Source organism: Cygnus olor, chromosome 19, assembly GCF_009769625.2.
Source record: "Cygnus olor isolate bCygOlo1 chromosome 19, bCygOlo1.pri.v2, whole genome shotgun sequence".
Classification (NCBI taxonomy): Eukaryota; Metazoa; Chordata; class Aves; order Anseriformes; family Anatidae; genus Cygnus; species Cygnus olor.
In genome coordinates, this window is record NC_049187.1 from 5,036,119 (window position 1) to 5,061,740 (window position 25,622).

A 25,622-nucleotide genomic window follows, 5' to 3' on the forward strand; every position below is an offset into this window, starting at 1 on the left:
TAAGAGGCACTTCTCATTAAGATGAAATACTTTGATCTCATAGGATCATCTCTTTTTAAAGACATGATGATATACCACAATTTTTTCCCCAACTAACCCAATTTCAATACAAATATATCCCCCACCTGCCCAGCACACGCACAGGCGGGGACATGTGCTGCATTGCAAGCTGGAGGCAGCAATCAGAGCTGGCAGGGAGGGAAAAGGGGTCAGGAAAAGAGCTCTGAGTGGGCACAGCAGGGACCATTAAGAAGTAAGTGGCAAATCATCTCAGGAAAAGGAAACATTTGATTTTTATTCTTTAAGTACAGATGGTGTAGGGGGGGAAAAAAAGGCTGCAAGAAGACCAAGAGACATGGGTGCACTATATATAGACGTACAGCTGTTTCCTTCAGGTGTTATAACTCAAAAACGTAGGTTGATTAATTTTGAAAGTTGAAATGTATAGCAGATTCTGATTACATCTGAGTGTCTATAATTTAGCTACTTAGTAAAATTAACTTGACGTTTTTAGTGAGCTGTGAGGACAATAATGTGTGAAGAGACTGAAGAGCAAGTTTGACTGCTTGCTCTTCCCTTACCTCCCCCCTTTTCAATTTGCAAAGTTTATTTTTAACTTTTTCAATTTTTTCCAGCATCTTTCCTCTAATGCAGACAAATGAGTTTGCTTCCCCCTGCTGTCAGCTGAAGACAGCGTTTTGGTTTTGAGCCTTTCTCATGATGGACTGGAGGCGCAAGTGCTCAGCAGCCAGAACCCAGGATGGAGCTTCAGGCCAGGCCAGGTAGGGGCCAGCTGAGGCTGGGATCTCCAAGGTATGTAACATTTATTAGAGCATAAGACCTGCACAAAGGCACTGGGACCCCCAGTTAAATCCCTTTTTGTACTTCAGAGAAAGCCCATTTTTGTGAACTTCTCAAAGGCAGGTCATACCAGGGAGCCCGAAAGTGCATGGCATTGTTGGTCTTCTTTAATAAAAACTCACTCATGTGCACAATAGTTGTAGGGAGAAATGGCTGTGTGGGAGGACGGGCTATGACATCATTTCTGAGGAGCAGATTACCTGCAGCCCCTGCGATAGCTAGCTGTTGGGCTGGCACTCGCTTGGCACTTTGGTGTGCAGATCTGCCCAAAGGGAGGGTGCAGCAGCTCCCGCCTTTTAGTATCAAGCTGAAATTCAGAGAAAAGTGATAAAAGGGTGACTATGCGCTATTCAGAGTACTACATCTGATTATCAACAACTGTTGGGAAACCAATTGGAACAAACGAAAGCTTTAGTGGGGAGAGGGGAGCTACTGCTGTAGTACCAGACCTGGCCGTGGCTCGCAGCCCTCAGCCAGCCCTGTGGCTGTAACAGCCGCTTCCACAGCCACGTTTCAACAAGCACAAACTCATTTTCTGTAAAAGACCATTGCAGTTGGCTGTTCTCCAGAGTGCGATATCAAGGACCCAATATAACCACAGCCCTGTGCTGAGGTCTCCCAGACCTGGCGCTCACCTTCCTGGATGACGAGGGCGAGTCATCTTCTATAATGGGGACATCATCAACTTGAAAAAAACATCACCCTTTGCGAAATTCACTTAGTTCAACAGGGCCATGATTGCACAGTAAGTCTACTTTTGCAGCCAACAACCACTTCCAGTTATGGGCTTGTTAGGGTTAAACTAACCAATTTTCCCTTGGTCCTGGTGTGCCCCTGACAGCAGGCTGCATGTGGTGGGCTCAGATCGAGAGTGGAATTGGAAAGGCACCGGGCAGGACGAGGGGAGCACAGGAGCAGCACAAGTAAGCATGTTCTATTCCGGTGTTCTCTGACCTGGCCAAAGGATTGCTATTTGATATATCAACATGGGACATAAAAAAAAAAAAAAGTAAAAGGTTAATTTAAGAAACATTTTTTCAGCACTTTTAGCAGAAAAATGGATTTCAAAACTGTTTGGCTTTGTCCCATCTGTGACCTTCTGTTCTCTTGGTAGAGACTTGGGGAGCAAAGAGGGGAAGGCAGTGTTTCTGCCAACAGCAAACCGCCTTTTGATCATGACTCCTTGAAAGCAAGTTTCCACTGTCCAAACTCAGCCCTGACAAGGGCTTCTGCCGCACCTAACAACTGCAGCTGATAAGGGCTGGATTAATCTTAGTCACGGGCAGGAAAGAAGTGATCTATGCCAGCCATTATGAAGATTTCAATCCCTTGATGGCTTTGTTCAGTAAGTGCTCAAAGTTCTGGCGTTTCAAACAAAACAACACAAACAGATTGGTGAGTATTTTAAAATTTAATTAATTGTCTGATTTTGAGTAGTATTTTCAGACCTAGCATCAGACTAAGTTTCTAACAGGGCAATGAGAAAGGTCAGAATCAAACAGCTTCCAGAAGAATCTTCCAGATAAGATTAAAATGATTTAAAATATTGAACATTTTACATACTATTATAAAATGATGGCAGCTGGCAGAACTATTTTTCTTTAACCTATGTTCTGTAATTTCAGCAGTGGAGAAACAGTTTGGAAGGTGGGTCGTGCTCTTGATTCTTTCAGGACCTGTTTGAGTACAACAACAAACAGCTGCATAACATACAAATACAAAATTTCAAACGAGCCAACTTTTAAAAAAATCTGGATTTTTCTTCAATACCTCCAGTACCTTGTTTCTGTAATAAATATTAAAAACCATCATCTTTTACATTACAGAAAATGTTAAATAAGTTATTTAACAAAATACTTTTTTTTAGTCATTTTTTTTTCTTTTCTCCAAAGGCTGATTCCATTAAAAGAGCTGAATGAACCTTTTTACATCAATAAATAGTAAGGCATAAAGAAGCAAACAACAATCCCAGGAGCAGTCTGTCTTTATTATGGGAACTTCCTCCTTCAGAGAATCCTTTTTTTGCTGGTATAGGAAGCTGATTTCTGATTGTCAGGTGGTGGGACCTGGTTAGAAAAGCAATAATTATTACTATTTTACAGTACTTCAAATGCACACAATTTATCCCTGGGCTATAATCCTGCAGAAGGATCTGCAAGTATGAGCACCCGTGTTCAGCAGATCTTCAAATTAAAGTGATAAAATCCCTGTAAGCATAAAGACTTTTTTATGTCACGAATCTCTAACTCAGGACTGAGACAGTAGTAGAGCCACTTAGCAGAACAGCTACAGAGCAGAAGGAAGTGCTCAGGAAGGCACTGCTGACGAGGATAATGGAGGAGAGATTCATAGAAAAGGAGGAAAATTTAAGGGCAGGCTGGGAAACGTACAGCCATTCAGAGAGGAATGGTGTGAGGAGGAGGAGGGGATTTAGGAGGCAGGAAGTATATTACAGCCTTCTGGGAGTAAAGCCTGAACCTTCTGGGAGAAATCAAAGCTGAACTGTGGATACTTAAAGTAATTTAATGCACTGCATTAGCAAATAGCTGTTTGTAGAAGCGTTGCCTATTGGGTCTGTGTTTAAAAAAAACAGAAGCACTGGTTATTAACACATACGCAAGCTTTAAACACGGATGCCTTTTGTGAACTTAGACAGTAGCCAGCTTACTGGACTTTGATCTGATGGAAATTATTGGATGAAGGACATATGAATGTTAATTTAGGGGGGAAGTATCAGAAAAGAGAGGATTTAGCTGGTTGCTTGGCCAGTCATAAAACTCTAAGTTAAACATCAAATATTGCAGAATATTTATCACACTGAACTGCTGCCACCCAGACTTGATCTTAACATTGTTCCAGTTGCAAACCCAAAGCAAATTGGACTAATTCTACAAATACTACTGACATAGCAACGTGTATTTCTAATGAGTATATACCAAGGAATTAAATGCAAGCAGAAATTTTACTTACTTCCAGGTTTCCTCTAGCCTTCTTCAAGACATCGTGAGTTAAAACCACTGGAAACAAAGAGATGATTACATTCTGCATGATCTTTCCTATATTCTCCATATTCAGGAGCCGGAATGTTAAATAACCAAATATTAAATAAGTATGAATTCACATCTACAAGCTGGGCAGTGACCAGGCAATCATATGCATTTCCTCCACACCACTTCAACTTTCTTACTTATGAAAAATCCAGATCTGTTATTGCATGCCAAGCCCTGTTTAGAAGCTCAGGCCCCTGTACAAACCTCCAGCTGCAAAAACCCGAGATAAAGGGGTGATGCTGTACAAGCAAACTCAGTCAGGGAAGAGCAAAAGGCCTTGCTCAGCACCCCAGGCAGGTCAGAAGCAACACCAGCACCTGAATGTCATTTCCTGCCCCTGCAGTCCAGCTGCCACATAATGTGTTTTTCAGATCTAAACTCCAGGGAACTGTTTTTAAAGTATTTCTGCTGTAACAAGAACGATATATGTGAAAACACAAATAGCTCACAACTCCATTTAACATCGCGGCTGCAAACAGACCCCTGTGAGCCAGCTGACCCAATTCCCTCAATCCAAGGCAAAGGAACACTTTCTGTTAATTTTAAGGGGAGATGGTGCGTGATCTAGTGGAGGTTGGGGGAGAGGGAGGAAAACGGTGCAGCTGAGAGGTTACGTGGGATGATGGGCTGGGAAGACAACAGATGGCAAAAGAAGTTAGCCTGCTCCTCTGGCAGTTCAAGGACAAAGCAACCTATATGTGCTTAGGGGAAATCTTGTCAGTGGCTTGTTCTGAAGGGGTCCAAGTTTTTCCCTCTTCATTCAGCTAGTTTGCCTCTGCAGGAAGAGAGCAAGACCTGTGAATGGTGGAGGGGATGCTTCTAAACAAAACTGATATTTAGAAATGTCAGGTTAAATATGTGATTCTCTAATCTGTGTCAGCTTCCTAACTGCTGAAAAATACCATTCACAAGTACCAATTTAATATTCCAGTCTCAAAAATAAACAATTTAGCCATAATAAAGATTTTTCATTACAATAATAAGAACCCAACAACTCCAAGGGTATAGCTGTCATGAGATAATTATACCCTTGGCGGATTACTGCAATTTGGCACTGCATTGTTACATGTTCAGCGGTTCAGATGAGGTTTATAAGCATTCCGTTCTCTTGCCCAGAGAAAACAGACAGAAGACGCTGATCCACAAGAACGTTCCAGTCTCTGCCTCTAAATATATTTAGGAATGCTCAACTAAATAACAGCGGGAACCTGAAAATCCTCAGTGGAGTGCCCAGCTAACAGGATGCTTGGAGAATGAAAGAAGGCAAGGTCACCTACTGGGCTGCCTGTGGTTGCTTGCTAGCAAAAGGAAAAAGGCTGAAATAAAAACAAGTAAAAGCATCATAATAAAATCCAGCAGCTTCCTATGATTCACCAGTTTTGTTGTGTGCTTGGTTAGGAATTTGTATACCGATGCAATTTAGAAACATTTCTGAAGTTGCTCTTTAAGGCAAAGGTAACGTGACATCCTTAATTCCCATAATCAATGAAACTTAGAGAAAATTGTATCTAGGTCTTTCTATGTAGCAGAGTGCTCTCTGCTCATAAAGAACTCTGCTGCTAAATTCATTTCACCTGGCAAACTAGATTTTTCTATATCAAAAATATTAAATTCAGTACATGAAGAGAATGTAGAGTATGTGACACTAATAGTGAGGCTGCTGCTAGCCAGGCAGTACTTCGCATTAAGAAGATTTCAGAAAATTTGGGTTTCATTTTATTGGGACCTAATTCAGAAGAGTTTGGATGTGTTGAAAAGGAGTGAACAAAATAAGAGGGAGATGGACTGTTTTATTTTTGAAAGTGTGGATGGGTAGTGGCTGTGAGGATAATATTTTGGTCATAAGACTAAAATCTCTGCTGGGTTACACTCTGCACAGTCCTACTGAAATTACCCTTTGTGTCTGGCTGAGATGTCACTGGAGCTAGGAACTGACCAAACTTAATCAGTAAATGTATCCCTGGGATATTATTGGGATGGGCATAATAGATACCTTTGATTTTTATATGACAATACCAAACTGAGTTATTTAACTTTAAAACCTAAAGAAAACCTAATTTTGGATTTAGTGTAAGTAACTTGTACATCATTTGATATAACAATTCTGAAATAAGCAACCAAAACCCTGCCCATAAATACTAAAAAAAACAATCTGCAGGCAGAAGATACACGTATCCTAGATATAAAAATTATAGGCTATGGAGCAAAATAACTTTAATTCTTCTGCATTGCATTTAATGACTTGACTAGCATAGTATTACAGCCATTTTCCTAACTCTGTATGACATATAACATTTTACATTCTAAATAATTACTGATAACACGAATGCCATTCCAGCACAGACTAACAAGTCATTTGGTCCCATCTCTTAAGAGAAGGTACGGATAGATTTTATTTTTTTTAAGAATCAAATGAAATCCTCCTCCTGCAGTACACATACTGCCATAGCATGTAGGTAGAAGAGACGTGTAGCTCCAATCAAATCTCTACTGATCAACAGATTAAATTCTAAAAAAGAAGAAATGGATCTCAGAACACTCAGCTGGCCTAGCACAGCTAGAATGTAGTCTATGTCCTACTTGTTATGTTTCCAGATTATTTTCTAGATATGGCTGGTAAGGGTAAAATACCATTTCACAGCACGTCCTAATTTTTCCTTAAAAGACGTAGAGTAAACTTCTGTTTCCCTTGTTCTGAGCCTTCTGTTCTCTCACTCTTCGCACTCTGGTGCACAGTGTTGACAGATCTTTGCTGCTGCTGCTTTGGCTTTTCCCAGTATTCAGCCATCTAATGCTAACTAAAAGCATACTTGCATATTTATCAAGACTGAGGCAAAATCAAAGTTTTGAGAAGGACAGCATCAAAAAGTTTGGCTGATATGGCCTACAGCAACAGTAACTTTGCCTCAGTCAGGAACTGTTGTAGGACAGGAAACTAATGTGCAATGGCAGTAACTGAAATGGAACAACTCAACTGACGAGTGGCAGCTGCACGGATTGACACGTTATCAGTCAGTGTGTGAAACTGTGAACTGCTTTTCATGGCATTCTATGCAGCCTTTTGCAGTTGCACAAAATCTTCCTATCTGCATGAGGCTCCAGCACTTCTGTACGGTCTGAATTTCATGCAGTGGTTGTTCCTACCACCTGAGAGCATACAGAAAAATGCACTTGCACCAAGTACAAAAGAAAGGGCACCTATTTTCATTTTGTTGTTTCTCACTTTAATGGAAGCCATGAACTGCAAAAATAAGAACCATAATAAAGCATGAACTTACACTGGTCGATGATGACTTTCTCCATGTTTTCCTTCAGCTGGTTTGTGGAGTGCAAGCGTTTCACTGTGCTGTTTAACTTCTTCTCTTGCTCAGACAGTTTCTTACGTAATCTCAGTATTTCTGCTTTCATTCCTTCATCCTAAATTCAGAGATGAAAATACTGTATTAAAGCATCATGTAAATTATTTTAAACACTGTTAACGTTTAAACAATGTTAATGGCTAAATACTTCTGTACAAGAGCTTCCTTGAGCTTCCTTAGAGTATGAAATACTCCTTTGTCCATCCACCTTCACTTCCCCAATGACAAGAGGCTACAGTCCTTAGCTGACTTTTAGTGCAACTAGTTTTTCTGCTAGCCTGAGAAAAGTCTTAACACCAGCACTCATTTTTCTTTTTGAATTTTCATTCCTCTTTTTCTTTTTTTGCTCTCAACTGGAAAACATAATGAAGGCTGATGGGACAGGATCAGCAAGTATCCTGTCTGCCAGGTTGAGAACATCCAGCTTCCTTCTCCAGTGCTCTGTTAGTAGTTGAGGCTGCCTTAAATGAAAGGTTGAAAGGCATTGAACAAGTGACTGTGCCAGTTTTATTGCAAAATTGTTTGACAGTATCATTATTCAAGGTTCAATTTTTACCACCAATTCCAACCAATTTATGGTCAGTATCCTGTAAAACAGGACTACAAGTAGCCCTGACTGAGTCTGTTAGTATCACTGATCTGGATTCTTCGTGCAAACTTAAGCTTGTACATTTTTCTTCTCATTGTGCTACCTGTTAAATAATAGCATCTTCTGGAATTCTCCACTAGCATTTAGCTCTGTAGAAGAACTAACTACTCACAACTCCTGTGGGGCTAAACAGAAGGCAGCAAATGCTCAGTATCTTTTAGGAGACATTCTTTCATATGTTGCATTTAAGACATCAGAAGCACTCTACTGTCCTTAAGATGTCCTCGGTATGTTTGGTAAGAAAATCTAGAAAAGATTCTACCAGATTCCAATTAGGTGCTGTACTGGAAGCTCAAACCTCCCACACGAGGTCAGGTTTTCAGACTGATCCAGATCAAGTAGGTTTAGATCAGTATGACAATAAAGCATCAGATGCATCACACGTACACTGAGACACTTTTGTCTGTATCTGTGATATGTTCAGATACTGCAGTCCAGCCCTACATAAAGCTGTCTATACAGATTATATACGAGGATAAAAATGGAAGTATTCACACTTCTCAAGACAGCCCAAATATGGAGCTGAAACATGAGAGAATTATACTGCTTTTCTGATTTTACACATTTAAGAACGCTAGAAAATAACAACAGAAATGTTATTAAAATGATACATAAAGTGTTTGCTTTCCTAGAGCTTTATTTTCTTCAGCAATATCCCACTTTCCTTAAGAAAGGCATACAAAAAATCAGGGGAAAAAAAATTCAAATTTACTTTAGAGACAGAGTTTGAAATAGTTTCATTGTTGAGTATTGCTATCATGACAGTGCAGATAATTCATTCCTCGTTCAGTTTATTTTCATTCATTTGCATAGTGCAATCCTTTTTAGTTAAAACGTTATAAAACTTGTCTTGGGGTTTTGTCACACTTTTAAAAAAGCATCCTATTTTACAGCTTAGGCATCAAAACCGTAAAAGAAAAATGTAGCTCAGATTACATCAAAGTTGCTGAAGTTTCTGTTGTTACTGGTGTATGCATATAATCAAATTGAATTTGCTTCTACAATAGGGAGTCCAAACCTTTTCTCATTGAAATGAAACATTTGCTACCTGCCTAGGTTTCCTGAATATCACGTAACAAGGTTGCAGATTATATCCTTAATATAAAGCATTTTGTAAATAAACAGTATTTTATAAAGAAACGTACAATATGATCAGGACAGAAAGCCAGTACATATTCAGCCTCAGCCTTCAGTGATGAGAGCTACTAAAGACTGGGCATCCTGGGTTTCTGATTTTCAAAAGATTGTCCCAAATGGCATGTTCCTAACTCATGTATGTTCCTTGAACCATTACAACAGTTCAAAAAGGCAAAAATCAAACAAAATGAAACATAATAGTACCTGAGTGCCATGAGTAGTACTGTGTACAGCTTTCATTGGAAGGGAGACTCTCCAGAGAAGTTTCAATAAACGTGCAGCCTCTTCTAAAATCTGCTGTACTGTGTTCGTATTTGCAGAAAAGCTGTGCAGGGATGCCTGGTCTGGTACCTGTATCAAAGGATTAGACATTATATTTTACATTTTAAAAATTATTAAAATGTAATCTTCATTAATGGCTTAAATCCAGTCGGTATTGCATATTTTAGATGATGTACAGAGCTCTTATGTGCCACAAAAGCTAATTTGTTAGTTTACAAAGACTGTTGAATTACACATTATCTGAGAATTTGGGGGAGGGAGGGGATATGTCCTAATCAATAACCACGATTAATAATATATTACATTTACTAGATCTGCTATGCCGCATGGTAATAGTTGGGAACTCTCTCCCTTCTCCATATGCATTTTGTACCATGTTATTTGAAAGTCAAATGATTACAGACATCAATTTAAGCAATATAGATGTTTCTTCCTTAGCAGACCCTTTAAACTGTTGTATTTAATGCCAAAATAACTAGCATGACACACATAAAATGTATTCCTCTGCTGACAGATGAGAAAACCAAATTGAAGGAATTGCACGAATGTGAAATAAAGGAGAGAAAGAATACAAGGGGAGCAAACGAATTACCGAAGCAATGATGATGCCAAAGGGGGAAGCGTAGTGAAGGAAAAGCATTTACAGTTTCTGCCCACATCCAGCATATCATCTGAATATTTATATAGCATTGTTATCTAACCAGGATCCTCCTGTCACATAAAACGTCCTGTTTGCTACGTAGTCTGAAACTTCAGTGATGTAAAGCTTGATAGGGAACTGCAAGTTGTGAAGTGTACTGCTTTTATCTTTACACCACCCAAAGAAGTTAAAAACTTTGACGGATTACTTTTTCAGTCTTTATTAGTATCTTAACTAGGTCATTTGAAAACATACGATACTTCACAGAGTCTTAAGTGTCATTCTGACATCATTCTACTGTATGCATGTGATACCACAAAATGTACTTCAGAGTTGTTGTGGCTTCATTTTCAATAGCTTTACTATTTATAACTAGAAAATACAAGCATTCTTAAAAATATCTCCAGTTATAGTGATTCAACAGTGTCAATGAGCAGTCTCCATTCCAGCGTTTCACTGGTTTTACACCACTGGCATGTTGTTTGAACCTTCTGATCCAATAGCTGCAGTTTCATATAGAATCATAGAAGCATTTAGGTTGGAAAAGACCTCCTTCTTAGTTCATTATTAGCTGCCATGGACGTATAAGGAACGTTCCTTCCCTTTTGTTAAACTTGTAGGTAGATTTGTCTTACTCCATCCACCCCAAATACACTATCAGGCTGTTAACTGTATCCAGATATTAACACCACTAAGTAAGAAAAAGATAGCATAAGTAAACGCTCGCTGTTCTCCTGATTCTAGAGGAAAAGGATGAAATATCTGATATTTTTTTCCTTTGGTATATTATTCAATACAAGGCAAACATTTTATTGCTTTAAGAACCATTATGCTTAATACTACAGCAAGAAAGAGCACCATGACTTGACATCACTATGTCACCCATGATGCAGAAAGGATGATACGCTATGTCTCAGAAGACAAGATTTGAACAGTTATGAGATATCCAGGTTCCTCGACTAGCTACTGGTATTTCTAAAGTATTCAACCGCTCCCAGGAAGTGGAAAAATATCTAAAAGCTTCCCTAATGTAAAACAACTCTCACTAGCATACATCAATCATTAATGTACTGTTATCACCTGGTGTTACTAGAGGACAAAATACAGGCAAGTGGAGAACTTTATCTGCTATCTTCAACTGTATATTAGATTTCTTTTAACTGTCTCTAATTTCCTCGGTTTATCCCAAGCCTTCATTACAAGAGAATTTCCTTAAGTATTTTTATGCTTAGGTTACTGATACATACCCTCACTATAAGCCCTTTCTAAAGTATTTTAGAGATGTATCTGCTTCTTGAGGGTTTTTTTTGTTTGTTTTATATCATTTCCATTTAACAACTACCTGTTTCCGTAGTAAAAGCAAGCAGTTTCACCTCATTTAAAGTAAAAGTGAGATGGCTTATTAAAGGACCAGAATTAACTAATTTATCCATAGCCTCATTAACCCAGAATCACAAATAGGAGTCTGCATCTAGATGAGACTTTGACTGCCAAGGTTGAGGTGTCCCAACAGAGTTATTCAGTTAACAGTGCCTGCTGCACCATTAACCTGCTTCTTTGTTTTTGTAATCTATACATTTTGCATCTCTAGGTAAAATTCACCATCCTCTAACAGCTTTCACTGCTTACCTTTATGCCAGGCTCCTGCACTTTCGTACCAGTGACCCCTCTCAAAGAAATCTCCATTTCTCCCAAAACCTGTTGCCCTTCTGAAATCTGTTTCCGCAGAGCGTTATAATCCTCAATCAAGCCAAGAACATGGCGCCCATTTTTGTCTGCCCACATACGATGTCCAGGAACAAGACGAGGGGTACATGCTGTACTGGAAGATGAGGTGCTGTCTAAATCATCTTTAGAGGCTGATTGCGTACCTGGGACAGAAAAACAGTATATACATTTTTTATCCCTATATGTAGAACTATTTAATACAAGACTTCTTTCAAACAACCTGGGACACTGATAGCATACGTGTGTAAGATACTTTTGGATGTACCTGTTTTTGCTAGCGAAATGCAATGTCCTTGCTTCTGCAGCTCACAAATGTTTCTGCTGGCAGCTGGGCATTTGCAAAGATTTTCTGCGCATCAAAACGGGAGAAGGAAGAGCGTATCAGTAGAAGTTAACATACATTAAAAAAATCTTCTTAGCTCTAATTCTGTTCCTCTTTTTGCTGATGCTGCACTTAGACTCAGGAAGCAGAGAAACACAGCTAGTTTTCTACTACCATGCCATATATTTTCCAGCCTTCACCTACATTCATTTTTTTTAGCATCTGTCCAATGTTCAAGACAGCTCCCAAAATCAAGTCACCATCAGAAAATCCAAAATATACTGAAAATATTTTAATCAACTCCACAAGTATGACACTCTCTATCGTGATGACGCTAAGAAGCCATTCCCATATGGAGCACATGACAGTGCCCAAGCAGGAAGCCCACAGAGAATGGCAGCCACCCATAAAGGTTATCAGCTATGTTCAGCATCTTTCTGATTTGCACATGGTAATTATGTTCACTACATATTTCAACTGAAGTGTGATTCTCATTGGAAGTGAGATGGTAAAAAAAAAAAAAACACAAAACCTGTTGTGTCTCACGAGCTCTCCCACCCATTCCCTGATGGTGCTGCTTTGTGTGCTGCATAAGGTCATTTAGGTAGGCATGTGCAGCTGAAGTGCATGGAGTTAAAAAGCCCCATTATTATTCCTTCCCACAATGTGCTGTGTACCTGTACAAACAGTAGGAAGGGAGACTTTATGCTGTACATATGGAAAGCTGTTACTATGCTGAGTACTTCAGCAGCAAGGAAGAGCATTCCTGTGCCCCCTGTTTTCCCTGTACATCTATCTGTCTTGGGACCATAACCCAACCCTTAGCATAATGAGAACATTTTCCCTGATTTGCTAAAACAGTATCACTTAACAATGATTGAAATAAAGCTAAAATATTCCTCAAGGCCATAAAGGGGACAACTGATTTATACAAAGACCATTTAGTGCTCTTATTGATCCTTCTTGAGTCACCATAGCAAATGCTATAGAGCTGTGCATGAAAAAAAAGAACCTCCAGATAAGCAAAAATTATTGCAATTTAACATAGGCATCCTTCCATCCCAGATACTTTCTGCAAATGCTTTTCTTGAATGAAAAAGAAGTGACAGTTGGAGGCTTTAAGACAGTACAGTGTGCATTTTACTTCCCCATGCACTAATAGCTCTAACAGGAAAAGGATTTGAAAGGCTGATGGGCAGCTTCCAAATTGTGCAGTTGACGTTGAATAAAGCACTAAGAGCATCTTTAAAGAACAAGGTACAGTTTCTACAGCATAACAAAAGCATGTGTGGCACAGTACCATTCATTCCTGCATAATGCTGAGATTCTTGTTTGCAAAGATAGTTGATATTCACAGCTGACACTGATCCCACTTCCTCCTTCTTTTCTTTTGAAAGCTGTTCCTCTAATTTTTCATGCAAAGTCTTGTTTGTCTCTATGCTTCTTTCAAGCTGTACTCGCAAACTCTGTATTTCAGTCAATAGTTCATGTAAGTCAACTGGATTATTCTGATCTTTTCGAAATTCTTCTGATGCATCACATTTGGGATCTGAGACAATTTCAAAAGAAACACTTAACATCTTCAACAATTAAAATAATATTAGCCATTATCAGAATGCTGAGCAAGTAAATTATAGCTAGCTTTATCCTCAATATTAAGAATTAACTACAAACAGCATTAAGATAATGGTTTGACAAAAAGCACGTCTTAATTGCTTCAACCCTCAAAAGATTTAAAGAGCTGAAAATTATTTTTTACTTTGTCCATAAAAGCTAATAAGTCTCATGCCAAAAGCAAAAATATAATAGCAAGAGAAGGAAGAGGATTTACAAAATTTTTATATTACTGCACAGTCTGGGAAAAAAAAAAGAAAGAAATAGGTGATCTTGGAGTATGGAGGAGGGATAGAGTACAATTGCGAGTTTAATCTTATACACTGCAGAAAAAAAGAAAATAGTGATCACCTGGCAACCACAGCAACAAATCTGAACCTCAAAAAAGCAAGAGCTGCATTTGTCTTTTCATAGAAGGCGGTCAGCACACAAACAATTCCGTGTATTCCCCCATGCTGAAATCAAACTGTTCTCCACATAGTGGAAAGGATTCGAGAGCATGAAGTGGGTGCTGCTGCTCTCTCATTACATTACTAGTTCTGCAGGAAGGTTGCTTCTATCCCTGAGCCAGCCTTGGCTTAAAGCCCTGCGCCAACAGGGCTGCTCTGCTGCAGCTAGGCATGAAATACAGCGGTGGCAGGGCATATTACTGAAGGTAGAAAGAAGAAAATAATCAACTTTTACAAGAACTTTAAACGGAATATTAACTCGATCCGGTATGCAGTACTTAGCAGAGCTCCACTTTTTTACCTACCCATGCCACCAGCTGCTTGGTGCTCTAACGTCCTTAAAAGCACTAGAAAGAACTCATGTAAGTCTCATTCCTTCCCCTCGCCTTCCGTGACAGACAAGTGGGCAGGAAATTATTAAATGTCTTATTCAGAAAGCAGTTCCAGCACTCCTCTCAAGCCCCAGGGAGAAGACACTACCCTCATATTCAGACAAGAGAAAGCACAAGCTACCTGAGCAAGCACGACCTGTGAGGAAGGAGCAGCATGTTTTCAGATGAAAACTAAATACTCAACGTGCCCACCAAGTTTATTCAGCCTGAGCAACTTTTAATATTTGAGCTTAGCTTAGCTAAAAAGGTAAAGGGAACTTGGGTGTGCCTAGTCGGAACATAATCAAGCATCTCAACCTCACAGTTACATTTCCAAGTAAAAAGCAGCATTTTATCATCAAGTTGTTGCTTCTGCTTTGCACAGCAGACCCGAGCAGAAACAAAGAAATAGTGACCCAGCCGTACTGTCCTTTGACAAGATCTTACTCAGAGGGAAGGGACGCATGGGCCAAGACATCCCTTGTGCATTTATACCTGTCCTCTTCCTTTTTGCTTCTTCCAGCTTTTCATAAACCTTGATCTCAGTTCGCAGCGACTGCAGTAACTTCTCATTCTCAGAGAGCTGACGTTGCTTTACATTCATTTCTGTTTGCAACCTGTTAAGTTCCAATAAAATGCTAAGTTAACAGTTGAATTTTTATCCTTTATTTCAAAACCTAGAATCCACTCCCCCTTCCCCCACAATTCTTCCCTCGCCTTTTGAATACATCTATGCACCTCATTAGCGTTCATGGCTATGGCTAAACACATGCATGTCACACTGACAATTTTCTTCCCTGAAAGAATGTCTAAATGTGGACAGAATCAATACCTGTTTAATTCATTACGACTGCTGTAAATTTCACATGTCAGATATTTGGTTTCATCTTCCTTTTTGCCGATTTGTTTTTGCAACCTTTCATTTTCTTTCTTGATGCATTCATAATCCTCATGAAGATGCTCAATGATTGCATTCTTTTTAGAAAGAGATTCTCTTAACTTATCATTTTCCTTTTGTTTATCTGAAACAAGAAGAAACACAAGTTATTTGTAATGCCCACAACCCACTAAAGCGATGCTCTTTAACAAAATCAGCTTTTTTAGAGACTGTCAGAAAATAACAGCTGCTCTTCTGAGTTTTAGGATTTCAGTATTTCAATTTTCTATTGATTTTTGCTAGATGCATTTTCTGTAACAGTGCAACACTTAACTCCCAAGATTCACAAAGGGTTCCATAAAAGAGCTCAATAAATAACTGTGTAGGGCTTCATACACCAAATGCCCCCACTACCTGGAACTGGTCAGAAGGATGGCATTCAAAAACTAGCGGCAGCAGTTTCCCAAAGAAGGCTGTGAACTTTGCTAATCCTCACAAAATAGTAAATTTGACTTCTCTTTTGGAAGAAAAGAAGTCAGTAGGACTGCTTCAGGGAGCAGAATCCATGCTCCTCTTTGTCCCATAGAAATCCTCTGTTCTCTCCTTCCCAGCCAACTGTATGACAGCAGTCCTTTCCTTGGCACAAGCAGTTCCCCCTGTGACAAAGAATTGTTGGTAGGGGCAACTGAGCATATTGGAACAGCTGCAACCAGAGAGGTTTATAAGGACCCTCAATTTTTTTTGTGACCCTACATTCAGTATTAGAAAAGGAAGAAGCACCCTTGGCAAAGAAACAGCAGAGCAGAGTCATTCCAACTCCCAGCTGTTAGAAAATCATTTCCTCATCTTCTGTGAAAGGCTATGAAAATGGTAATCCCCATGTGCTGTTGAAAAGGTGCATCCTCAGCCTTTCACTACTAAAGGGCTAAGCTAAGACTAGACAGAAAGCACCTGAGAAGAAAACAAGCAGGAAGTATCTATGAGGCTTTTCTTCTCTAGTGCCCCCAGGAATAAAAGGAAAAGAACTCACAAACTCCAGAGACACTGACATTATTTTAAAACTCAGGGTTGACAATGTGTTATTCACTGTGGTTCTTATAAAATAAAATAAAAAAAGAAACTCTGATATTATCGGATCATATTGTCAGACGTGGAAACAAAAGCAGTAATACATTAACAAAAATCAGATTGTAAACAAAACAATAAGCAACAAGAGGCACTAAAAGAGAGGGCTTTGGAATAGAGGCATGGAGAAAAAAGAATTAAGAAAATGGTAATAAAAGGCAAAGGGAGGAAAAAGAACGTGTAAAAAGAAAGGAATGTAAAAAGAATGGAAAAATGAAAGCACGCATCAAATGGAAAATGCTACGAATAAACAGAAAGAAGAAACATTACTGCTACTCCTTTATCAGTTAACTTCAGTATGAATGCTTATAGTTGAGCACAGAATTTCAGGAGTGGGAAGAATGGAGAAGTCAATTTAATGGACTGTAAATACTTTATTGTTTTCTGATTTGGAATGAGTTGTAGTCAACTCCTGTAAAGCACGGTTTTGCATTTTACCTCTGGATCCTTTTGCTAGCATTGCATTCAGAACTTGATTTTGCTTCCTCAGGAAACGTACTTCAGAAGTCAGAGAATTATCCTGCTCTGAGCCACGGATGAAAATGTTTGCAGAACCTATAAATATATACATAAAAGATGATTTATGAGTCATCTCTAGGTCATTAACGATTAAACTTTCCAGACAAGAACAATTTAAAAAATCACAGAAAAACATGTTATGAAAGTATTTATACCTTCTGTATTTTCAAGGTTATCTATCCTTACAGACTGAAAGGCAGTTCAGGTTAATGCCAAGTAACCCAAAGCCCTGCATCACAAGTACCTCCCATTACTGGGCAATAATTACCAAAATTGCAAAATTATCCCTGGAAGTCTTTAACTATCAGACAAGAATGCAACAGGACAAAACACAGGAGCATGTTGTGACATTGCTATTCTTTTAAAATAATGCAAACTGTACCAAGGTTCACCCATATTTCTGTATTCCTTGGTTCATACTCTGTTGTATTCACTGAAACCACTGCAGAGGACTGCTAGATTTTACAAATTAACTAACAGTGGGTAATGCTGGAAGTAACAAGCCTGTTTATCCATATGGTACCATGCCAGTTGAGAGGGTAGGGCTGGAGTCACCATCTTTGCCTCTGATTACAACCTGAGAACCCATTTATAATCGCAGAGATGAAGACTTGTACTTTAATTTCAGCTAATTTAAAATTACACAGCTGAGCCAGTGTTGATTGACGAAGGGCTTCCATCAATAACCTCGGGGAGGAAAAGGCACCTCCAGAGTGTGACTTCTCTCCAGTGCCTCCAAGAGGAATGCTTGGATTTAATGCCTGACTTTTAGAAACTTCAGGCTGATGAATCCTAGTCTGAGTACCTCATTGCACTATTCATATGAATATAAGTGCTAAATCGTGTATCCAATCAGTCAAATTCCAGCCTAGGTAATCCTCATTACGTACTGTATTTACACTGCTTATCCCCCAGCGGTGCATACAGTGCATCCTGAGAACTACCATATTCCACTCGCAAGGCAACTGCCTCTGAAATGCAAGTCAAGTAATTGCTATTGCCCTTTATAACCTATTTATAGTCAGTAAAACACTTCAGGACCCACTGGAATTAACATTACCATTAAAAGTGTTTTTCAGCTGATTGGTTATCCCAGTATGTACAATGCTTTAGTGCTTGAGATAACTGCATGAGTGTCAACTATTTGGTTAATACAGAAATAACCAGCTGGCAAAAAAATTAGCTGAATGGGTGAGGAGGATGCCTTTCAGCTCTGGCAGTTCAATTCAATTTGATGTGCTGCACTTCCTCTGAATAATCTCATTTTATTGTAATCCCAATTGAAGCTTTTACCAACTACCTAACTGGGATGTAGTGTGCCATGATATGCACCTCTTGTCGTTACTGAAAGACTCAAAGGCTCTAGAAGTCTGGCACTAATGGCATTTTACTATCTATATGTTAAAGAGTTGAGGTAGCTATGTGAACTCAAAAGGCTTTTTCCTTTCAGATTTTAACAAAGCAATTCAACTTGAAGTGGCATGGCTTGATGGTCTCATCTTGATTCTAATTTAATTTATTGCCCATCACCCAGCTTTATCCTATTTGAAAAGTTATGCTATCACAATCCTACTGAAAGGCTTTAGAATATAACTATTAGTTATCTTACATAATAAGGGATAATGTAGAGCCAGTGGTAATAAGGCCACAATCCTGCAATTTGACCCACTACTGAGACTACTACTTCTGTGCAGAGCCCTGCTGACATCAATTACGCTCTCCATAGATGCAAAGGTCCATCCAAGCAGAGTACAGTGAAGCATCAGGGCCTACAATTGTGAAACACTTGAGTTTTCATTATGTTACGTGCTGAAAAAGTGAGCACTAAGGAAGCGTACCTCGAAGGTTTCAAAGGAAGCACTGACTGAAAGGCAGGCACTACAGAAAATCACAGCATGGAGGAAGGAAGTAAATGCTCACTCCCAAACAAAGCAAAACAAACGCAAATTCAAGCAGAAGATAAGTCTGAGGATATATATTAGTTACTTACGGGTTAAAAAAAGCAAACAATCCCCCCCTTTTAATGTTAACCGCTGTTAATAACATTTGAAACGTAGGAAATTCAAAATTAAACCTTTGATTTTATTTTGATGCCTCACATTTGAAATGATTGAAGCAATTATTTCAGATCTACTTGCACTGCAAATCTCAGCTCTATAGTAATGATGTAGCCATTACCAGCTCTTGTGTCATTTATAGAATACTAGAAGCCCAGAGGCATTTAAATACTTAGAAAATCTACTTAATAAAAATAGCATAGCAAAAATAGTGGCTAGGTGTGTGTATATACATACACATAATATTTATCAGATAGACAAGAGTAATTCAACGTATTGACTTTCTTCGAACCAACAACTCAATATCAAATGAATTTAACAGGCTCTCATCAACAATTAAGTACATTACACCTTATTTGTCCTCTTTAAAGGAAAACAGATGAAGGGTAATAAGTTAAAAGTTAAAAAACTGTTTTGAATGATTATGCCCCAAAGCTAAAATCTCCTTGAACTTCACTTAGGAACTTCTTTTTACACTGAAAGTCAATAAAAAAAAATATATATATATATATATATATATATATATATATATATTATATAATACAAAAATAAGTAGCATCACTACTAGAGGAGAGAACGCATATATCTGATACCATGAAAGAGATCTTCAAAACTGAGAGAAACAGAAAGTGCTGAAAGAACACAGTAACAACCAGGAACTGTTGTAACACATACTTGTTTTTTCCTTCCTTTTTGAATTTTTTCCTCCATGCATTGGTAGATGCACTAAGGCAACAAGAAGACAGATGGAAGGCATAAGACAGTTTATAAAGAAAATATACTTTCCCTGCATTAATGGATGCCCTTGCCAGAATCTTTATGAAGCTGTAAAAGAGCTGGAAGTGTTTCAGTGTGGTTATTTCTAGAGAACGGTATGCCTTTCCAGCAGCGTAAATACTTCATGAATGAAATGGATGCTTTTTTATACACCTTTCCATCAGTGTAAATTATTCCTGAAAGCAAACTGCTTTTTTTGTAGGTAGTATCCATTTAAACAACAACAGAAATGGATCATGGGTATGATGTAAAACATAATGAATCTAATGTCAATATTAGTGAAACTGAGTAAGAGGAAAGCATATGTGTATTTATTGCCTGCTTCCACTCTGAGTAATATTGCATATTAATCAACTCTCCTATAGGGGGAAATGTGGGAAGGAGAACACAAATAGAGAAAGCAAAGTGTGGGAAAGTATGCCTGGTGCTGTGGGCATGAAAAGGTGCTACAAAACCATCCTTCCCGAGAGCCTAGCTACCTTTTCATGAAAGTTCCAAATGCACCACAGAGCTCAGCTTTCAAAGACGCTGAACACTAACAACAGCAAGCACTGACTCTGAATTTGCATGCCTATTTTTAGTATTTTCATCCACTGCTTCATATTAGAGTTTGGAATGAAAACCAACTCTACGTTAACATTTGCATCAGTTTGTCAGATAATTCTCATTAAAAATGCTCCATGTCATTTTGTGTAGAACATATTTATCACACCAAGCAATTCAAATGACAGAACACCATAGCCTAGGCTCTGTGCTCTACTCCAGTTATTTAGTCCCTGTATGGAAACAAAATCTGGCTTTAAAGCAGTCAGAGAAATCCAGAAGTCATCTCCACCAGTCCTGTTCACAGAGGCAGTGTACTGTCCACCCTGCATGTACAGAGACTAGGGGTAGGACAGCTAATTCCACAGCATTCCTACTTTGTACCAATAGCAGCAACGCAATTTGGAGCAAGTCACCTCCTCTATTCATTCTGGGCCCAGACCCAAATTATGTTGATAAAATTGGCTTCCTCGCCTGCAACTGCCCCTGGCTCGACATGGCAGAGAATTAAAAGAGGGTGACAACCTAACATCCAAGTCCATTATAACAATAATGATATCCTAAAGGAAAAAGAAAACAGGCGGGTTGCTGATAACTGAACTAGAAGGCCTTTCAATTTTCTGGATGAAATTCAACCACAGTATCATCAAATGGCATAAAACTACCTGGTAGCACTGCAGTCCTGTTCTCTTAGCAATATGTGCAATTGTTGGTTTGCAGCTTTGAGGTGGACCTGTATCCCACAGAAGATTTGTGCATCTCTACTGGACACACTGCAAGCAGTGGAGTCAAGGAAGAGGCAGGCACAGGATAAGTGTATTTGGAAGCATGGAAAACCTATGCCTGCTGATGAAGCTCAAGACACAGCAGTATTCAGAGAAAGGCATATCATTTCCCAACTGTAAAGGGGTGGGTTTTACTCAAAAAAGGACACAAAACATTTCCTACAGTGTTTACTCCCTCAGGCTTTAAGCAGGAAAGGTGGATTTAACTTATCAGGAAAAAAATTCTTACCTTGATCTAGTTCTTTGTCTATTACTTGTCTCTCAAGCTGTTTCCTCAGTCTCTCGTTGTTTTTTATGGAGTACTCTAAACGTTGTCTCAGGATTCGAATTTCTTGAAGATGTTCCATTAATAACTCTGAATAAACCAAGAGACCACTTCTTATTTAGAGCAAGTGCTTGTATTCCTTTCCTCTGTGTACTCCTGTCAAACCTAATGTGTGTTAATACTAAAAAATGACACAACTGTTCAAAATGTTAGACGCTAAATATCTGGCTCCATAACAGGTTTTTTTTTTTCCATATAGGGTCCAAACCACACATTCACTGAAAACTACTCCAAATTTTAATTTAAACAATGGTCCAGTTTTAAGGCTTTTTAAGCATCATCTTCCTACAAAACTGTAGCAGATCACAATTTTGTGTAGTTAAAACATTGCCTGGACTTGGGAAGGAATCCTAAGTTCTGCAATACAGCTTCAGTTCAGACTCAGCAACAGTAGTACACATTTTTCCTTATAACAATAGGAAGCTTACCAGAGTAACTCAGATATAAATTTGACTTTGGCTTACACAATGCATACCTTAATAAATAAATCTGTTCTATCAAGTTTCATTACTGTACCTGTTCCTTCTCGCTTTGCCATTCTACAATTTTTCTTCCATTGGCTGTAAGTTTCAGCTTTACTCAGGAACTTATCTGTTCAAACTGTCACTATCTTATTTGTCAGTTTATCCATGTCATACACTCCTGGTTTACTCTGCAATATTTTTCTCCTGAACAGTACATGCTATCTCAGCTATTAAATTTTCATCACTGCCTATAACAAACTACTGCAAGCATTGCTTGTGTTTAGTGAAACTATCCAGGTCAAACATGACACCGCTTATTAATTATGCAGCACTTACAATTCTCAAGGAAACACAACACTGGCTTTTATAAAATTAGAAAACCTCTCTTTTTCAATGCAATAATCTCTTGACAATTGTCTATTTTTTCCCTCATAACTTGTCTATTTAAAGACCGTCTAGAGTACTGTAAAAGATGATAGGCTAAAACAACAAAGACAAAATATCATAGTTAATTTTGTTTCAAACAGGAGGTAGTTCAAATCGCTGTCATCTCTGTATGCCTTATTACTGAAATTGCAATGATTATGCAAGATACTGGAAAGCTGAAGCAGACAAACATTCTTCATTATTTCTTAATTAGTTCCCTTGTGTCTTATTTATCACATTTTCCCAATATCTAGTGAATCTTCATTGGGAAAAAAAATTACCTGGGGGAAACTTATTTGGCAGAAGCGCCAGTGTGCCACGTTGTCCTTCTCCTAGGTCGTGTCTGTGCTCTGGTGATCCAAGAGATGACTTTTCCGACAAATCACAGTCAGACAAGCTATGAAGAGCAGATGGTACAGGTGATTCATCCTTAAGTTGCTGGTACATTGTGGTGTTCTTCTCATTCTCCCTTTTGAACATAACAAAATGTTTTAAATTACAAAAATTATTTTATTGTTTCAGAAGCATAAACTGAGAACACAATGGCATGCTTACAGGACTCAGGTTAGGCAAGTGACTTTATGTGACCAAATATGACAAAGAACTATGCATCAGTGGTATGTATCAAGTCTGAAATTCAAACCTATGTCAGCAGGAATAATCAATAAAGCTCAAGCCTAGTGTTCACATTCCAGTGCTAGCTGAGGTCCGCTTTGCATTAAGGGGCCTCAGATTGCCTTAAACAGGCAGCTGAGGATTTCTGTCACACAAAAGAATCCCAGGCTGCCATAAAAACAACATGAGCAGCATAACAACACGGGCTCTCTTCACCTTCACCCTTATGCTACTCTCTTCAGCATGAGGGTGTTTTGAGAATGAAGTTCAACACCGCTGTACTCCGGTGATCCTGAGCCAGCCCCAAGGTCACGCAAACAGAAGAACTACCCTTCCTAGCAGCTGCAATTAGGATTATATCTAAATACACACCTTGGTGTATTCAGCACAAGAATGAACGTTTTATGTTTGTTCATGAAAGGAAAAAGCTTGGTAGCATGATGTCTCATCTCAGTATCTCAGCCCTTTGCTGAGAAGTAGCAAAAAAAGCCCAAGTTTGTTTTCTATGAATATTTTATTAACAGAACAGATATTAATGAAACAGGCAACATAAACGAAGCACTCACCAAAAAGTAAGACAGTTGAAGTTGGACTACAAAATATAGAGCATCCTTACCAATTTATCAAATAACATGGTATTTAGATAACATGGAGTTACACTCTTACCTTTGAGCTAATTCATAAAGTATAGTAACTTCTGCACCTAGTGACTCTTCTGCAAAGCAAAAACATATGATTAAAAACAGATATTGAGAATAACACTTCTTTCCCCTCCATCTTAAACTATTTATATACAGAATGGTAAATTAATGAGAATTTACAGAAGCCAACAGACACTCAACACATTGTGCATTAATGTCAAATACTGTACATGAGCAAAACCATTTATGGCACAGCAAGAAAGCCAAACTTTCACTGGGGTTCAAAAAATGTCTAAGGAAGGACTATGCAACATATGTGCCAAGTTTTACAGCCTTAGTGCTTTAGTTAGCATACAGAGGTGAAAAGTTGTGCTATACTGCAAAAGGATTGGGATACATGTCGCTGCTACTGCATTAAAAATTGCAAAAGAACAATTCCATTTCACTTGGATTTTTCCCATCTGAAGCCACGCTAACCAGTTGTCCTTAAACGGGCATGCACAAGACTCTTCCTGCAATATTCTCAGTGGCACAGTGTCAGCATAAGCACAACTCGGTGTTAGGGACCTGGACTCAGACACTGACTTGAATTAGGAAATAAGAGTTGTGTGGTGTCGCCTTGGCTCCCCACATTATAAAATTTTTGTGCAATTAAGCAAAAGTGGCAGGCAAGAGTTGCACAGCTGAAATTTCTGGGGAATGAACTGAAGGTCAGGATGGAAACGCAGAGACAGACGGTTGTTTATGCTTCTTCTTTACAGTCAATTCTTAGTAAGCTGAATGTTCTTTATCGCCTTACAAACATCATTTTATTTTAATGTGTGATTCAATGCAACACCATTGTGTTAGATATATTGAATTGTCTCAGTTGTCAGTGACTTTTCATAGCATATAGGATACCATCTGTTGGCTTGATGCTTTTTTTTTTTTTTTTAAGACATTTAATCTTTATTCACAGCAGTCTTCTTATTTGTAATGCAAAGAATCTCTGTAGCCACTGAAATCATTGAAGACACTCAATCTTTTATTACACTGCTATGACACGCTAGCCATAATACCTTTTTCTCATATACAGCTTCCTTCTATGAACAATCAAAAACAGCAAAATGCTGCCACTATCTTTAAAGAAAGGCAGAATACAGATCATTCTATGGCTAGGACCTGAATGTTTCAGAGCAAAATGATCTTCTAGAACCAATTTCAGGAAGATGTAGGGGTCAGGGTCCCTATTTTAGGCCACTTCAAGTGTTTGGCTAAAGATGCCAGTTTTGCAGCTGACATCTGTGGAAGCACTGCCAGCTGTTGGGAGAGATACAGCCACACTTGTGACGTTAGGGCTAAAATAAAACTTTTATTAAACCATAACCGCTATGTTTTGAACAGTTCAAATAAGCATGTATATAAACAATTCAAAATGGAAGGTGCCAATATGGAAGGCAACTACCAAATTAAAATCCAGTCTTTTTGGAGGATTAAAATTTTATACTCCAAGGCAGTCCTCCACATAAAACATTTAAAAGCAACCATGAGGAAGTAAGGGTTTCATTTGCACACAAACACAAACAAAAAATCTACACATTTTGAGAACACTAACATGACTCAAACAATAAGCACAAAACACTGCTACTTACCATACAGGAATTTCCTTTCTAGCTTCTCAAACAATAGAACACTTTGATTCAGCTGCTCACGGAAGCCTTCAGCAACATAATAATCTACATCACTGGCTTGAAGCAGTTCCTCAAAAGCTTTAATAAGGCTCGTCAGATGTTGATGGTAAGTGACACAACCACCGTGGATCTCTTTAATTTGTTGGTGTTGAAAGGAAAGCTCTTGAGCTTGCGAATGAACTAATGAATCATATCTGAGAAAATGAAATTATCTTTGAAAGCAATTTTCTGACCATAAATAACATTTAAATATAAATAAAAAGTGAATTAAACTTATATTTCTAAGCTATAATTTTATGTGACTCAATTTTCTTTTAAAATGCTTTTACAACCACA

At 38.5% G+C, this 25,622-nt stretch overlaps 1 protein-coding gene and 1 long non-coding RNA gene across 3 annotated transcripts in view; both read right to left on the reverse strand.

Moving 5' to 3' along the window:
- Positions 1 to 270: 270 nt before the first annotated feature.
- On the reverse strand, positions 271 to 1,960 carry LOC121057412. Its single transcript, XR_005813783.1, has 2 exons — positions 1,669 to 1,960; positions 271 to 1,168 (listed from the first exon to the last, which is right to left on the reverse strand). It is a non-coding gene; the product is annotated as an uncharacterized LOC121057412 (long non-coding RNA).
- A 300-nt stretch (positions 1,961 to 2,260) lies between these two features.
- CDK5RAP2 (CDK5 regulatory subunit associated protein 2) overlaps positions 2,261 to 25,622 on the reverse strand; it is an 80,008-nt gene continuing 56,646 nt past the window's right edge. For both annotated transcript variants that reach the window (XM_040531574.1, XM_040531573.1), the window contains exons 26-39: positions 25,248 to 25,480; positions 23,642 to 23,690; positions 22,642 to 22,829; positions 21,375 to 21,500; positions 16,903 to 17,019; positions 15,295 to 15,484; positions 14,958 to 15,079; positions 13,329 to 13,577; positions 11,972 to 12,055; positions 11,608 to 11,849; positions 9,261 to 9,407; positions 7,190 to 7,328; positions 3,832 to 3,878; positions 2,261 to 2,927 (exon numbers count right to left, since the gene is read on the reverse strand). In XM_040531574.1, coding sequence (XP_040387508.1) covers positions 2,868 to 2,927; positions 3,832 to 3,878; positions 7,190 to 7,328; positions 9,261 to 9,407; positions 11,608 to 11,849; positions 11,972 to 12,055; positions 13,329 to 13,577; positions 14,958 to 15,079; positions 15,295 to 15,484; positions 16,903 to 17,019; positions 21,375 to 21,500; positions 22,642 to 22,829; positions 23,642 to 23,690; positions 25,248 to 25,480 — 1,993 coding nt within the window. In that variant the 3' untranslated portion in view covers positions 2,261 to 2,867. The remainder of the gene's footprint in view (positions 2,928 to 3,831; positions 3,879 to 7,189; positions 7,329 to 9,260; positions 9,408 to 11,607; positions 11,850 to 11,971; positions 12,056 to 13,328; positions 13,578 to 14,957; positions 15,080 to 15,294; positions 15,485 to 16,902; positions 17,020 to 21,374; positions 21,501 to 22,641; positions 22,830 to 23,641; positions 23,691 to 25,247; positions 25,481 to 25,622) is intronic.